The sequence below is a fragment of the Mirounga leonina genome, unplaced genomic scaffold (genome assembly GCF_011800145.1).
Source record: "Mirounga leonina isolate KUSES-001 unplaced genomic scaffold, KU_Mleo_1.0 Mir_173, whole genome shotgun sequence".
In the NCBI taxonomy this organism is placed as follows: Eukaryota; Metazoa; Chordata; class Mammalia; order Carnivora; family Phocidae; genus Mirounga; species Mirounga leonina.
Genome location: NW_023270447.1, coordinates 54,561,984 through 54,579,837, shown reverse-complemented (window position 1 = coordinate 54,579,837; position 17,854 = coordinate 54,561,984). Strand labels below are relative to the sequence as shown.

At 36.0% G+C, this 17,854-nt stretch overlaps 1 protein-coding gene across 2 annotated transcripts in view; it reads right to left on the bottom strand.

Annotated features, from left to right (window-relative positions):
- Positions 1 to 17,854, bottom strand: part of FAF1 (Fas associated factor 1) — a 500,737-nt gene that overhangs the window by 46,553 nt on the left and 436,330 nt on the right. For both annotated transcript variants that reach the window (XM_035018596.1, XM_035018597.1), the window contains exons 16-17: positions 4,919 to 4,999; positions 3,808 to 3,885 (exon numbers count right to left, since the gene is read on the bottom strand). In XM_035018596.1, coding sequence (XP_034874487.1) covers positions 3,808 to 3,885; positions 4,919 to 4,999 — 159 coding nt within the window. The remainder of the gene's footprint in view (positions 1 to 3,807; positions 3,886 to 4,918; positions 5,000 to 17,854) is intronic.

Here is a 17,854-nt window from a genome sequence, read left to right as displayed (position 1 = left end):
AGGGGGATGGAGGTGGTTAGAGAAGGAATCAAAGGAGAGGGGTGAGTAAATCATACATGGCTTTGAGTAGCCCAGAGAATGATTTTTTTCCCATTTTAAAATTGAGGTATAATATAAATAAAGTAAAACCCATCCCTCTAAATGTATAGTTCTGTGAGTTTTGATAAATGCATATCATCATCAATCAAGGTAAAGAACAGTTCTGTCACCCCCCCACCCCACCCCCCCGCCGCAATTCCCTCATTCCTAGCCCCTGGCAACTTCAATCTGTTTTCTGTCCCCAGTTCTACCTTTTCTAGAATGTTATATAAATGTCATATAAATGGCTTCCTTCTTTTAGTGTAATGCATTTGAAATTCATCCATATTATTGACTGTATCAGTAGTTCATTCTTACTTATTGCTAAGTGGTATTCCATTGTATAGATAGATATACCAGTTTGATTACTCCTTCTCCAGTTGGGGGACACTTGAGTTGTTTCCAGTTTTTGGTGACTACAAATAAAGTGACTATAAACGTTTATGCACAGATTTTTGTGTGAACCTAAATTTTACTGTTAACTTTCATTTCATCTGTGTAAATACCCAGGAGCCTGACTGCTTGGTCATATGGTATGTATATATTTAACTTTAAAACAAAGTGCCAAATTATTTTCCAAAATGGATGTGCTATCATTAATGACTGTCATCATTAATATATAAGAGTTCCAGTTGTTCTTCATCTTTGCCAGTAGTTTTTTCTTTCAAAAAGCCATCTAATTGGTGTGTACCTATTATGGTTTTAATTTGCATTTCCCTAATGACTAATAATGTTAAGCATCTTTTCACGTGCTTATTTGCCCTTGTGTAGATCTTCTTTGATGAAGTGTCTGTTTAAATATTTTGCCCATTAAAAAATTTGGGTTATTTGTTTTATTATTGAATGTTAACAGTTCATTATGTATTCTGGACAATAGATATATGATTTTCTCAGTCTGTGGCTTGTCTTTTCAATTTTTTTTTTATTTTAAAGATTTTATTTATTTTTGACAGAGAGAGTGAGTGTACAAGCAGGGTAAGCAGCAGACAGAGGGAGAGGGAGAAGCAGGCTCCCCGCTCAGCAGGGAGCCCAATGTGGGGCTCAATCCCAGGACCCTGGGATCATGACCTGAGCCGAAGGCAGATGCTTAACCGTCTGAGCCACCCAGGCTCCCCAGTCTTTTGAATTTCTTAACAGTGTCGTTTGAACAGTAGAAGTTCTTAATTTTGATTTAGTCTAATTTAGACACTTGTTATTTTATGGATTATACTTTTGGTGTCAGATCTAAGAAATCGTGGCTTAACTCAAGATCATGAAGATTTTGTTTTCTTCTAGGACTTTAATTTACTGATTTCACTACAACAAAGCGAGACCAACCACTAAGGAATTTCCCTGTAACCAAGGTGATCTGACTACACAATACTTCCATCTTTCCAAAGGATTTTGAAATACTAGAGATAATTAAGATAATAAAACCATTCTTGTTTTTCAATACAATTATATGGGTTAGGATTTCTGGTTAGAAGGAGAGGCAATATTACTGTGAAAAGTCAGGTGACCAGGCTTCTAGTCCAGATTATGTATCCAACCAGTTTGGTGACCATAGGCAAACTGTATAATCTTCCTGAGTCTCAGTTTCTTCAGAGGTTGCACAATACCAGCTTTCCCAAAGAACTGTTTGTTGTACATGAGCGTGCTGAAATATGTTAATTGGTGCTCCACAAAGAAAAGGGTCAAATAAGTTTGGATAAGACTTAATTAAATCAAGATACACAGAAGATAAATAGTTTCTTAATGGTGGGATTTATAAGAGTCTTTATTTGTGACTCTCTGGAGCACTAGCTGAACTTGGTTTTTTTGGACTTTAAGTATAATAACGACTAGTTGCAAAATACGACTTGTTCTCCCTCCCTCTGTGCCCCACCCTCTCACATGTTTACAGCGGGAACATATATGTTGAGGTATGCTAAAGGATATTTATGGGGTCTTCTATGAGAGAACAGGCTTTATCTGTATTGGGAAAGAGAAAAAATTTTAGCCCAGGGTAAAAAAGGTAAACCATCAGAAGAAAGTACATGTACCATCAAGCTCTAGATCCAGGACATGCAGTTAATTGAGTACACTTGACATTTATCAAGTATATGGTTGAAGATACACTATTGAGAGACAGCATGTGCATTGTGAAAGAACAGGAAAGAACGAGAGTCCTAAATTTTTAAACTATATTTCTTGAAATAGCCTAAAAGCATAATGACAAATCTGTCTCTTAACTTTTGTAAAACTCTGCAAACATGATTCCTATAGACACACAGAATGATATATGACCTTGTACTGGAATGGAGTAAGTGAAAGAGCATGGACTTTAGACCAATAAAGACCTAGGTGAGAATCTCAGCTGTTTTTCCATTTCTATGTGTGACTTTTCAATGAGCTTCAGTTTTCTCACTTGTAAAGAAGTCTCTAACCTTGTAGCTTGTTTTAATGGTCAATGAGTAAGCATATGTAAAGCAGCTAGAAAAGTACTTGATACACAGAAGATGTTCAATAAAATATTTTCTACCTTCCATTACTAAGAGTCCTCAGTGTACAGAGACCAGGGTTTGTCAGGCACAGTATCTTGTACATATGTGATAGGCACTTAATAATGTGTATGAAGATGAATAAACTTTGATTTCCAAACCATGAAATATTATACATCTTTCAAGACCTGACTCAAATATCACTACTTCTATAGTGTGGTCTGTTTCTCAAAGCTTAACAGATTTTTACTTTGCCAATGAACTCTCTAAGTATTTTGCTCTTACTTCTATGTTATTTGGCACAGTATTTCCTTGATTTGCTGTTACTTGTAGACATGCTGTATCTTCCCTACAAGATGCAATCTCTTCTTGCAGGCAGAAACTGTTTTATTATCTTCTGTTTCTCTTTCAGTGTTTAGCATAGTTCTTCTTCAAAAAACATATATCGAATAAGTGCTAGGTAACATCCTCTGACCGGGAATGATGACTAATAGAGTTTTCCTCAGCTCAAATTAGGGCCCTTCGGGCCTTTCCATCACTTGTTAGATGGCTTTCTCTTTTTATAAGTAAATCTTGCTATTAATCCCATGTCTCGAAAAAGTTCTAAAAATCTGTTTTTGTGACACCCCTTCTCTTTGTTCCCACTGCACTTTAGGCAAATCTCTGTTACAACTTTTACACATAGTTTTGTAATTCTATTTTTAGAAGACTATGAACTCCTGGTGGGGATGACCCACATCTGTATCCCTACCCCCTAACAGATTTTGGGATGTACTAAGTATTCAAAAAAATATTTGCAAGATGAGTGAATGAAAAATTCTATTATTATGAACATGACATGAACTTGGGGGTAAAAATAAACCATGTTAAATGGATTTCCCATACATAGGGGCCCAGTGCAAGATGTCACAGAAGTAACTCACAGTGTTTTTTGGTGGGGAAAATGAAGACTGGGAAAGGGCAGAAAATACAGTCTCTGTATTCTTGGGATGAAACAATATCCAAGAGGGATGCGAGCACTGGTCATGCAAGAAAAGGGAAAAGCAATTGAAAACAACAGAAAACCATGAATCTAGTACAAGGTCAAGCTTTCTAAGAGTTCCACACAAGAGAGCAGGAATGATTCTTTTAAGGAAAGGTTAGGTTTTCCATACTAAAACGAGTCTGGAAAAGGTGGAAAGAAGTCTTAAGAAATATTAACAGCCTCAGTTATCAACTGCAGTGGAAATAAACCTAGCTTTTGAATAATGTTACTTGAAATTATGCCTACCTCACGTTCCTCTTCTTGTTCTTTGCGAATCTGCTCCAAACGAAACTGTTCTGCCATCTCTCTCTCATGAGCTTCCCTCTGTCAATGAAAGAGAAAGGAAGCCAGCACTCAATAAACACTGGTTTACTTAAAAAGGAGAAGAAAAAAAAAAGAACTCACTCCCAGCACTGTGATAATAGAAATGTTTTTTTCTGGAACAAGAATGGAAATGGAAGCAACAACAAAGCATAGCTCTCAGCTCATGTTGAGTACCCATTCAAACACCTGGGTAGTTCTGGGTAGTGTGGCATTCAAGATCCATCAGAAGACCTTTCTCTGGTCTTCCTTTCTGGTCTTTTCTGCTACTTCTCCTGTACCCAAATATCAAGCTCTAGTCACATCAGCTTCTATCATGCACCCATGCTTTCTGGCTCCTTGCGGCTAGCATATACCACCTCTTGTCTCCTACCCCTTTTTTCTACTTAGTACACATATACAACCTCTTTCATGAAACCCTCTCCAATAGATTCCCACTTATTAGCTCTCCAGAAAAGCTGGAACAGACTTTCCACTGAAACTCCTGTTCACTAATCTCTCAAAAAACTCAGGGCTTCCCTTATGACTTTTGGGACCCTTGTGTAAGTATTATAGCTAACTGTGTTTTTGAGTTAATCTATTCTACACCATATTGTGAGCCTTCTTTTGAGGGCAGAAACTGTGGCTTATTCATTTCCCTCTCCTTCAATGCCCAGTAGAGAAGTAGGTACTCAAGAAATATTAAATAAATTAATGGTTCTCAGTGTTCTCAACCCTGATTGCACAGTAGAAATCACATGAAGAGCTTTTAAAACATTGCTAGGTTTTTACCACAGACTGATTAAAAGACAAGGAAAATAAATATTAGGCCCATTTTTGTTTTCATATTTCATGATTCTTAAAAAACTTTTTGTTGTCAAATGAACCATTCTTTAAGAACCAAGGGTAGAATTATGTTCTGTTAATTGAATCTAGCTTACTCCATTGCAAACCCAACATTCTTAGGGATCAAAGTGATAAAAGGACTGGCAATTAAATAATAAAAGACTATTTAGGATTGAGTTCTTTATCTCAGAAGTCCTTTGACCAAACCTACCTTTGCTCTGTCAGCCTCAAGTGAAAGGCGATAGGCCTCATCTTGCTCTCTCTTCACATTTTCTCTGGCTTCACGTTCATCCTTAGAAGAAAGGAAAAGATTCAAATGTGTTTTACTATATTACTTTTTTAAAAGAAGAAAACAATGATAATCCCCTTGTCTACTCCTGTGTGAATTTATTAGAATTAAATAAGGCACTTCTAAAGTATATAGGTTAGAAATAAGCAAACAAGCAAGAAGAGCAGCACAGCAGATAGTGAAATAAGAATGTCTGGAGCCTAGCTCTACCACTTATAAACTGTGTGACCTTGGGCAAGTTATTTAACCTCTCTGGATCTCAGTTTCTTCAACTGTAAAATAGAAATAGTATTTGTTTTATAGGGTTGTTGTGAGAATTAAATGCAATAATACATAAACTGTCTTGCAAAGCACCTGACAGTTCATTTTTACAATGATTAGTTCCCTTCCCCTTTTCTCCTGATTTTTCTAAGATAAACTTGGAGACTGTCACCACTGGGGCTAAGGACTGGGAGAGAGTAAAGGACTAGAAAGTAAGCCTCTGGTCAGCATAAGAAGCGGCTGAAAGCAAAATACCCTGGTTAACTACAGTCCACATCACACCAGTGAAGCTTGGTTATTGAACTAAGTATTCCCCACAACGCTCACACTCATGAAGTGTGGATGACTTAGCAGTTATCCAAGTTGGAGATCTTTTAAAACATTTTTAGCTTCTGAAGTGATTGTGTCATCTACCTACATTTAAATCGTTACTTCATATGAAATTAAAAGTTCATTCAACTACCGTAATTTCTCATTTGTTAAATTTTGAAGTATAGCCAATGTACATGTACTTAAATTTAATAAATAGCCACACCTGTTGACATTAGAATATAGGTTCCCTTTTGGGCCATTTTGTGTAATAGCTGAGCGAATCATATAAAGTCACCAATATTTGACTGTTTTTGACCTCTAAAAATGGAAATTTCATATGGTTTAACTTAGTACTTTCTAAGTTTTTGGCTCCCCAAGTCAGTATATACTTAGGTGCTCTCACTGATACCTATTCAAGACTGGCCTTCTCTCTGAAGTCTCAATCTCCTTTTAGTTTCAATGATTCAACTAATCCCAAAATCTCTGATATAAATAGTAACATTTCACTGATTCCCAATCTTTTAAATAAAAAATCTGGAAGAATTATAAGTTGCTGGCCTAAAGCTAATTGCTGTATTATCTATGATGAAAGGGTATGCTATGTGAATTATATGGTGGAACACAGTTTCAGGAATAATATTTAACTACCTGAGAGACCACTCAGGCTGCAAAGCATTCAAGGATAATTTACATGTCATATAATATTACACATGAATAAAAATAGGTTTTAAAAACATCTATTTGGAGACATGTACTAAGCCATTAGTATTTATATTTTAGAGAAATAGAAGCATATACCTTTAAATATATTTTCACTAATTCCAGCTGGATATTTCCCACTTTGGTATATACATTAGGTTTTACTGTGACCAGATACAATCAGCCTGATAAGATATATTTTGTGCATTTCTATTTATATTAGCATTTGCTTAATTCATTACTTTGAATTCCTTCTCCCACTCAATATCCAAGTTTGTACACCATGGCCACTTAATAGTTAATTTGGCCATGGTTGATCTATATTTGATATATAATGTCTTTATTTTTTTAAGTCACTGAGGAGAGGTAATGGGGGGGGTGCGATTAGCAGATCTATGTTTAAGTCCAATCCCTGCCAGTAGCAAGCTGTGTGTTCTAGGATAAATAACGTGTCCCTTTTCAGTCATTTATTAAATTAAAGGACTGGATTTCTAAGGATTTTATGCCTCTGTGGACAAGTCTATCTTTCCAAATTCAGAAATCCCTAATACAATCAGTATAACCTATGGGAATATTATCTTTCTATATTTCAAATGGAGAAACACTTAGGATGTCTAAAATTTTAATTTTACATCACTTTCTTGACCCTGGCCCTCCAAATTAGTTAAAGTTTCTCTTGTAACATTCTGTACTTTCCCTTTAAAACATTTATCACAATTGCAATTAATTAATTATCATATAATCATTTACTTAATGTGAGATTCCCCCATGACACTGTAAGCATCGTAAAGGCAGGGACCTTGCCTATATTATACACCTCTATATTCCAAGTGTTTCACACATTGCCTAGTTTTGGGGAGGTGTTTAATAAGCATTTGTTGAATAAATAAATTGTCTTTCCATGCATAAAATATTTATTGTCTGCAGTAAAAATTAAGAAGGAAGAAGACAGCTCATCCACAAAGCAGCCCCATCTGAGTCAATGAAATCAACTGGCTGGGCAGAAATGACATGTTATGACACTATGTACACACAACAAAGGGACCTTCTAAAAGCTACCACAGCTGGAAGCCCTTTGAACACAAATATAGTTGATAATAAAAGCATTCTAAGTAAACAGCTCTGTTTTAAAACGGACTGTTGCAGATATGAAAGGCCATTAAATACAGGGACCTCTGCCACAAAATGTGGCACCTGTTGTGAGAGGACTTCCTGAACAGGCTAACTTGCTTCCTTCCTTCCTTCCCCCCACCCCTCTCCTTTTATATTAGGCATCACACTAGCACTGAGGATACAGAGACAGGCCATAGTTTACTAAGGGAAGACACAGATAGTCATCCTTGGATCACCTTCATCATTATTTTATGGAGCCTACTGACTTACTGTGAAGATTTCAGTGTTCAAGTTTTTTATTATTTTCCTTTTGTTCCTTAAATATTGTCACTCTCTTTCCACCTGGAATAGTTCCTGCTCCGTCATCTCTGTCATTAAAAATCTACCAGCTTGGGGCACCTGGGTGGCTCAGTCGTTAAGCGTCTGCCTTCGGCTCAGGTCATGATCCCAGGGTCCTGGGATCGAGTCCCACATTGGGCTCCCTGCTCAGCGGGAGGCCTGCTTCTCCCTCTCCCACTCCTCCTGCTTGTGTTCCCTCTCTCGCTGTGTCTCTCTCTGTCAAATAAATAAATAAAATCTTAAAAAAAAAATCTACCAGCTTTTCATACACTTTTAGAAATATAAGAGACCAACATGTACAAAAGAGCTACTATATAGATGAAGAAACTGAAATCATATGAGGATAAAGGATTTATACAAGACTACCCATTAGGTGGCAGAGCTTAGACTTGAATCCAGATCTCCTGACAGCTTCCTCTCCCCTCCCAGCTGCAATCCAATGCTCTTTCCTTTGCTCACAGCTCTCCCTGACTATCGCAAATAGAAGGGCTAGCTCAGGCATGTGGCTCAGGATGAATTTTTCTAAACTTATCATGGTCAGAGCTTTTTATGTGTTTGGTAGTTGCTTGTGAATGGCTACCATTTCTTCTTTTCTGTCTTGTAGATTTTATACTTGTTTCTCTAATTGTCCTGTTCACTGTCATCTCCAATCTGGGGATTTAGAGAACACTGCTCAGGCATCTCCCCCATATTATTCTATACAATTAGATTTTTAAAAAGAAAATTCCAGGTGTTGTGGTTAACATTTCATGTACAAACTTGTTCTCATATTCTATAGATGTGCCTCTTGGAACTTCTCCGGTGTCGTACAAATACAGTCCTTGTGGAGTTTCCCCTTGCTAAATCTGAGTGGACAGATTAGACAAAGTGACTAGAAATACATGTATGTTGTGTGGAAGTAGAACAGCTGGATAATCAAGTTCAGAAATAGGTCTCAGGTGCTGCTTGGGCTATGGCTTGGGCTATTTGGCATCAAAATACTCTTTATCACACCAAAATGTGAAGCTGGATTGCTCAGAATGAAGTGATAGCCTCCACTAGAGCCTTTCATTTATAGCATACCTGTCACTGCTCTCATACTGCTTTGTGCTACACTCATTTATATATTTGTCTCACTGTTCCCTACCTGAGCTGTAAGCTCCGAGAGGGAAAAGACTCCATTTGATATGTCCTTCTATTCCCTATGGCATCTAGGGTACCATCTTATATATGGCAAGCATTAAATACGTATCTGTTTGATGAATGAATGGAAGTTCTGGAGCTTCTAAGTATTCAAACTAGTAATGTTTATCTACATGTATTTCTTATCCTGAGTATTATAATGACTTGTTAAGAAGTGCAAAAATTAGAATTCAAACCTAGTCTTTCTCACCCCAAAGCCTATGTTTTTTTCCCACTGTGACATAGTAGGTGGCTCGGTATAGTTCTCTGAGACAGTAGCCATTGAGTCATATTTTTCTACAACCCATTAAAATTAATGAAAACATTCTGAGCTGTCAAATGGTTCCTAAATGAGCAGCTTAAACAGAAATGGAATTTAGGTGTAACTTGTTACTCCTTGGTAGTGTTTAAAATTAGTAATCATCAGTTAATACCCAAAAGACTAATGCAAAATTCTAAATTATCAAACTGAAGCAGCCTATAGTGGTTAGGCTTGTCTCAAATACTTACCAAATACATATACAAGTATGCACATACATATATACACATATGGTATTTGTTATTTATCTGTTCTTCTTGAATGCCCAGGTCAGAATGTACACCTTGCTCTTTGCCCTGATAAGTAAAACCTGGTAAGCAGGGAAATGGCCCTGATATGTATCCCCGAAAAGGTATGGACCAAGATAACTTGAAATTCTCTCAATATAAATACTTAGAGTTAGATAAAATATAACAAAGATATTTAAAAAGTATTACTTAGCATGCAAGAAGGTAAGAAGCAAAGAAAGAGAAATACCTGGGTACCAGAAATAAAGAGGAAACTGAAAAATTAGTGCTGCAAATGAGGAGGTAATATAGAATCTGACAAGGTAGATTACCCATTTTGGTAACCTAGAGGACCAATTGAAACCAGAAGATTTTATTTTGGACCTAAGCAAGGTAGGGAACTGGAAAGTTATCTATGGGATAACTTTTGGCAGTATAGTATTAGTATAATTGGAGTCTGGGAATACGGTGGGGGGGGAGGAGGGAGAGAAACCTTATTTTAAGAAATGACGGCCAAAAGTATTCTGAATTTGATAAAAACTAAAAAGCCACAGATCTAAGAATCTAAATGAACACCAGGTGAAAGAAACATGAAGAAAGCTACATCCAGGAACAGCATAACCAAATTGCATAAAATTAAAAAGAAAAAGAAAAATCTTGAAACCAGAGAAGACATGATATGTATAGGGGAATAAATTAAGAATGAAAGCAGACTTCTCAGAAACCGTGCAAGTGATAAGACAATGGAGCAACATCTTTAAAGCACTGAAAGAAAACAATGTGTCAACTAAGAATTCTATATTCAGTAAAAATACCTTTCAATTGAAGATGAAATAAAAAGACTTTTTCAGATATACAAAGCGTAAAGAATTAGTCACCAGCATGTGTACTACAGTAAAAGTTAAAGGAAGTCCTTCAGGTAGAAAGAAAATCATACCAACCAGATGGAAATCTGGATCTACACAGAGGAGGACTAGAAATGGGAGCTTTGTGGGTAAATTAAGAGACATTTTTTTCTTACTATTTAAATTTCTTAAGAAACAATTGAGTGTATACCAATGGCATTTTTTATTTATCATTTTATTTTATTTTTAAAGATTATACTTATTTATTTGACAGAGAGAGAAAGCGAGAGAAGGAACACAAGAAGGGGGAGTGGGAGAGGGAGAAGTAGGCTTCCCACTGAGCAGGGAGCCAGATGCGGGGCTCATGACCTGAGCCAAAGGCAGATGTTTAACAACTGAGCCATTCAGGCGCCCCCTCAGTGGCATTTTTTAAAGAAACAGAAGAACCCATTCTAAAATTCATATGGAAACTCAAAGGACCCCAAATAGCCAAAACAATCTTGAAAAATAACAAAGTTGGAGAACTCATATTTCCTTATTCCCAAACTTTCTATAAAGCTACAGTAGTAAAAACACTGTAGTAATTTATCCATTCTTAACTATAATGCAATATTACTCAGTCATGCAAAAGAATGAGATCTTGCCATCTGCAACAATATGGAGGACCTAGATGATATATTGCTAAATGAAATAAGTTAAACAAAGAAAAGACAAATACCATAGGATTTCACTCACATGTGGAATCTAAAAAAACAAAACAAACAAGAGACAAAAAAACAGACTTAAGTACAGAGAACAAACTGCTAATGGGGAGGTAGGTAGGTAAGATGGGTGAAACAGATAAAGGGGATTAAGAATACACTTACCATGATGAACACTGAGTAATGTACAGAATTATTAAATTATTATACTGTATACCTGAAACTAATATAACAATGCATGTTAATTATACTTCAAATAATAATAATAATAATAAAAACCATTATAGTACTGGCAGAAGGACAGATATTTAGACCAATGGAATAGAGAGCCCAGAAATAAACTCACATACATGATAAATTTATTTATTTATTTAAAGATTTTATTTATTTATTTGACAGAGAGAGACACAGTGAGAGAGGGAACACAAGCAGGGGAGTGGGAGAGGGAGAAGCAGGCTTCCCGCTGAGCAGGGAGTCCAATGCAGGGCTCGATCCCAGGACCCTGGGACCATGACCTGAGCCAAAGGCAGATGCTTAAGGACTGAGCCACCCAGGCGCCCCAATAAATTTATTTTTGACAAGAGTGTCAAGACCATTCAAAGGGAGAAAGGACAGTCTTTTCAATGAATGGTGCTGGGAAAGCTACAAAAGAATGAAGTTGGGCCCTCACTTTATTTTATTTATTTATTTTTTTAAAAGATTTTATTTCTTTATTTGACAGAGAGAGACACAGCGAGAGAGGGAATACAAGCAGGGAGAATGGGAGAGGGAGAAGCAGGCTTCCCGCTGAGCAGGGAGCCCGACGCGGGGCTCGATCCCAGGACCCTGGGATCATGACCTGAGCCGAAGGCAGACGCTTAATGACTGAGCCACCCAGGCGCCCCTGGCCCTCACTTTAAACCTCATAAAAAAATCAACTCGGGCGCCTGGGTGGCTCAGTTGGTTAAGCGACTGCCTTCGGCTCAGGTCATGATCCTGGAGTCCTGGGATCGAGTCCCGCATCGGGCTCCCTGCTCAGCGGGGAGCCTGCTTCTCCCTCTGACCCTCCCCCCTCTCATGTGCTCTCTCTCTCTCTCATTCTCTCTGTCTCAAATAAATAAATAAAATCTTTAAAAAAAAAATCAACTCAAAATGGATCAAAGACCTAAAATTAAGAGTTAAAACTATAAACATTTTATAAGAAAATATAGGTGAAAAATCTTCATGACCTTGGATTAGGCAATGATTTCTTTAGTATGACAATGAAAGCATAGGCAATAAAAAGAAATAAATAAGTTAGGTATCATCAAAATTAAAAACTTCTGTGCATCGAAAGACACTACCAAGAGAGTGAAAAGGCAATTCACAGAGTGGAAGAAAATATTTGTGAATCATATTATCTGATAAGAGTTTAATATCCAGGACCCCTATAAGTTAACAACAACAAAAATGAACAATCCAATCAAAAAATGGGCAAAGGACTTGAAAAGACATTTCTCAATAGAAGATATATAAGTGGCCAATAAGTACATGTTCATAGCAGCACTATTCACACTAGCCACCTAAGTGTTATAAACAGATGAATGGATACACAAAATGTGGTATACAGATACAATGGAATATTATTCAGCCATAAAAGGAAGGAAGTCCTGATACATACTATAACATGGATAAACATTAAAGGCATTATACTAAAAGAAGTCAGACAGAAAAGGACAAATATTGTATGTTTCCACTTAACATAAGTTACTTAGAGTAGGTAGATTCATAGAAACAGAAAGTAAATCAGAGATTACTAGGAACTGAAGGGAGCAGAATGGAGAGTTATTGCTTATTAGACTGGCTAGATCTCTAATTCAATGGTGAATAGAAGTGATATGAACAGACATTCCTGCCTTTTTCCTGATTTTAGTAAAAAAACATTCAGTCTTTCACCAGTAAGTATTAGCTTGTAGGTTCTTTTTTTTTTTTTAATAGATGTTCTTTATCAGGTTCTACTCTTTTCCTATTTTACAGAAAGTTTCTATCAGTAATGGATTAGCTTTAGCCTAATGTTTTTTCTACATCCACTGAGATAATCATATGGTGAATCACACTGATTGATTCTCAAGTCTAAGGCAAGAAAAGGAAATAAACGACATCTAGAATGAAAAGGAAGATGTACAACTCTCTTTATCACAAATAAAATGATTAGAGATATGGAAAATTATATGGATTCTACCAAAAAGCGATTAGAACTAATAAGTGATTTTGGTAAGATTGCAAGATATAAAATTGATATACAACACGCAACCTCATTTCTATATACTAGCAACAAACAGAATTTACAATTTTTAAAAATACCACTTATAATAGCATAAAATATGTGAAGTACTTAGGAATAAATTTGACAAAAAGATGTACACTGAAAATTACAAAATACTGCTGAGAGAAATTAGACCTAAATAAATGGAGAAATACATCCATTTTCATGGATTAAAGAGTCATGGATTAGAATGGAGTCCAGATAGAGATCTATGCATATATAATCAACTGATTCTTGACAAAGATGTAAAGGCAGTTCAATGGAAAGGATAGTCTTTGCAACAAATAGTGGTGGAACTATGAGATATCCATGTCTCCCTCCATCCCCAAGAACTTCAATCCATACTTCATACTATATATAAAATTTAACTCAAATGGATCATAGACCTTAGTATAAAATCTAAAGTTATAATACTTTTAGGAGAAATATAGGAAAAAATAGTTACCTTGAATTAGGCAAATATTTCTCAGATATGACCTAAAAGCGGGACAGATTTAAAAAAAATCTAAATTGGACTTCATCAAAATTAAAAACTTCTGCTCTCTTAAAGAGAGTTGAAAATGATAATGAAAATTAAGATACAAACTGGGAGAAAAATCTTTGCAAATTACTTATCAAATAAAGAACTTCTATCTAGAACAGGTAACTCAAAATCCAAAAATAACAAATAATCCCATTTAAAAAGTGGACAAAAATAAAGACATATGGACAGCAAGGAAGCACATGAAAAGCAGCTTGATCTCATTAATCACTAGGAAAATGCAAATTAAAACTACAAGAAGGCACTACTATATAGAGTCTACTAGAATGTCTTAAATTTAAAAAGATTAACCATTCCTAGGGCTAACAAGGATGTAGAGCACTGGAACTCTCTCTCATGCACTCATGATAAAATGGTGCGACCACTTTGGAAAACACTTTTAGCAGTTTTTAAAAAATTAAGCATATACTTACTATATAAGCTAGTCATTCTACACCTAGGTGGTTATCCAAGACAAATGAGAGCATATACAAAAACTTATATACAACTGTTCATAGCAGCTTTATTTGTAATAGTCCCAAACTAGGAAATAATCCAAATGTCTGTCAATAGGTGAATGGACAAAAAAATGTGAAAAAATACAAACACCACTGAAAGTGGCAGTAGGTGCTTTCACTGAACCACTGCTTGTTCAGAGCAGACAGGTATTGGAACTTCTGTCATAATGTAATGATTCCTCTTCATAGGACTTCAGAGAGTGGGAGGCAGTTATCTTATAAGCACAAATAGCCATCATATTACTCAGTGGCTACTGGAGGGAAGACTTGTCCTACATGTTAGTAGCCTATTTTAGGATCCAGGATAGCTAACAATGAATAAAGCATTTAGGTCTGTTGGAATATTGCTATTTAGTATGGGTGAATATTCAAGCATTCTGTGTGCATGTGTGTGTGCATGTGTGTGTGAGAGAGATGAGCTAATCAGAAAGAAAAATATAGCATATTTAAGCTATTTTGCTGTTTAAAAACTGGTCTTAAAAAGGCATTTATGCAAAATTTTAAAATGCAATTGTTAAATTATTCTGAAAGGTACCATTGTTAGTATTGCTGAATGGTCATTGCACAACATTGTGAATACACTGAATGACACACATTATAGTAATTAACTATGTTATGTAAATTCTACTTATATTAAAAAATATTAGAACTAAAAAATATAATAAAATTTCTGTATATCCATATAGTGGAATATTACTAACCAATTCAATGGAATGAATTATTGATACATGCAACAACATGAATGAATCTCAAATAATTAGGCTAAGTGAAAGAAGCCACACTGAAGAATATATTCTGTATGATACAGTTTTTTATAAAATTTGAGAAGACGCAAACAAATCTACAGTAACAGAAAGATCAGTGCTTGCATGGGACTTGGAAGGTTGGCAGGTAGATACAGGAGGAAGTGACTGCAAAGGTATATGAGGAAACTTTTGAGAGTGATGGATATGAACAGGTTCACTATTTTGATTGTAGTAAGAGTTTAATGAGTATAAATATGGCAGAAACTTTTAGGTTGTTTACTTTTTATAGGTTCAGTTTATTATGTATCAATTATACTCCAAAATAGCTTTAGAAAATAAATGATTAATAATACTAGAAAATTAATGGATGGATTAAACAGCAGCTTAGACACAGGTGAAGAGAGAATTAATGAAGTGGAAGTAATGTGAAAAAATCACCTAAATTGCAACACAGAGAGATACAGAGAAATAAAATATGATAGAGAAGTTAAAAGACACAGAGGATATAATCAGAGTGTCTAATATGCATCTGCTAGGAATTCTAGAAGAGGGTAGTATAGAAAAGGGAGCAATACTCAAAGAGATAATGCTTTTGAATTTTCTAGTATGAGATAATATTAAATGGGTAAGACCATTTCAAATGGTAACCTCTAGTTAGAAACTACTAAGCTGAATAAACATATCAATTGGTTGAAGTCCCATAATCAAGGAGTAGAGCTTTGAATGCCACCTCACCTGAAAAACACCAGCTCTGATTCTCGATTCTGCTAATCCAATGATAAGACCTTGAATGACTGGGCTGTAGTAACAGAAGTAGTAGTTAAAACCTTGCCAAAGTGTGATTCAATGACAAGCAGACTGAAAATAACTGGAAGCTTGTCAGAAATGCAGAATTTCTTGGGCCCCATTCCAGATTGATGAAAGCAGAACATAAATTTTAATAAGATCTCCAGGTGATTCCTATGCACATTTAATTTTGAAAAGCACTGTTTAAGAAGGGCATCTTACAGAAAGCAAGAATCTCTTTGCTTGAAGGTAACATATCTAATATTGTTTAAGTGACAAGTGGTTGGGATTTTTTTTGCTTGCAGGAAAGCCATAAATGGGAGAAGTTCATATACATGGGTAGAGAAGAATACTTAAATACTACTAGGATTAGGACTTAATCCATCAGCAGCCAGGCAGAAGTTTGAGAGACAAGACCCGTGCTTTTGAATTGAGACCCCACAATAGGTTCCTAAGTGGTCATGTAGACTGCTCACATAGGAACATGTCCATTGAGAGCATACACTCTGAGAAAGATAACAGAGAGAGAAAAATGTATTTCCTCTCCCATATGGCAGCCCCATTACATGGAAAGTCCAGCCAAATGCTCTGGAGATTTTTTGTGTGTGTGTGTGTGTGTGTGTGTGTGTGTGTGTGTGTGTATGTAACAGAAATGATGTAATGGTCTCCAGTAAAATCTTTTACATTCGGTTGCTACTTCTCTAGTTAGGATTCCTTCCTGAAAGTAGATAAGACAGGAAGAGAAAGCTTCTTTTCAATCATAGGTGAACAAACTATGGTCTTAGGGCCAAAACTGGCCTGTGGCCTGGTTCTGAAAATAAAAGTTTTACTGGAGCATAGTCATGACGTATTATGTATGATTCCTTTTGTGCTACAATAGCACAGTTGAGTAGGTGTACAGAGAGTATATGGCCCTCAAAGCTAAAAATATTACCTGACCCTTCACAGAAAAAGTTTGATGACCCATTTAAATCATCATAAATGTTGATTTCAGCTTTTGTAACTTTTAGTAAGCAGGGAATAAAACTCTAATGAGATTTACAGTTCATGGAAATTTAGGGAAAGCTTCAGGAAAAGGAAAGGTCAGATGGAAAGAGTAATTTTTTCAGTACAAGAAATCAGAAGCCATAACCTAGCTCTGACAGCATTAAAGATTTAAAGGCAAAAGTCTCACAGCCACTTATTTCAAATTATTGATAAAAATAATTTGACTAAACATAAGAATGCAAGAGAATTATATACCTAGGTTTCCAGAAAAAATGGAAGAATACTTTCTAACTCTAGACATATCTGAACAAATCAGCTGTTTTAGAGGCTTAGGTATAGAATTTTTTTGTTGTGAACCACTTGCTATCTTGGCTTTCAGGCAATGACTCTGTTGAACATCTACTATAAATAATACACTGGGCCAGGTACTGTGGGAAAGAGAATGATGTTACACTAGTCCTTACATTAAAGAGTCCTTTTAATTTCATGTAAAAGGGACAAAGGATTTTTGTTGTTACTTTAATGGAGACTCTGTAGTTATATACTGCTATTATCAAATTTCTATTGTTGAAAGTATAGTGTCAGTAAAAGAATTACCTTTCTAAAATCAAAATCACATTACAACACTCTAACTTCCAATGATTTCCCCATGCCTTCAGGATAAAGCCCAAATTCTTCTTTTCTTTTTTTTTTTAAATTCTATTCTTATGTTAATCCCCATACATTACATCATCAGTTTTAGATGTAGTGTTCCATGATTCATTTTTTGTGCATAACACCCAGTGCTCCATGCAGAACGTGCCCTCCTCAATACCCATCACCAGGTTAACCCATGCTCCCACCCCCCTCCCCTCTAGAACCCTCAGTTTGTTTTTCAGAGTCCATCGTCTCTCATGGTTCGTCTACCCCTCCGATTCCCCCCCCTTCATTCTTCCCCTCCTGCTACCTTCTTCTTCTTTTTTTTTTTTTCTTAACATATATTGCATTATTTGTTTCAGAGGTACAGATCTGAGATTCAACAGTCTTGCACAATTCACAGC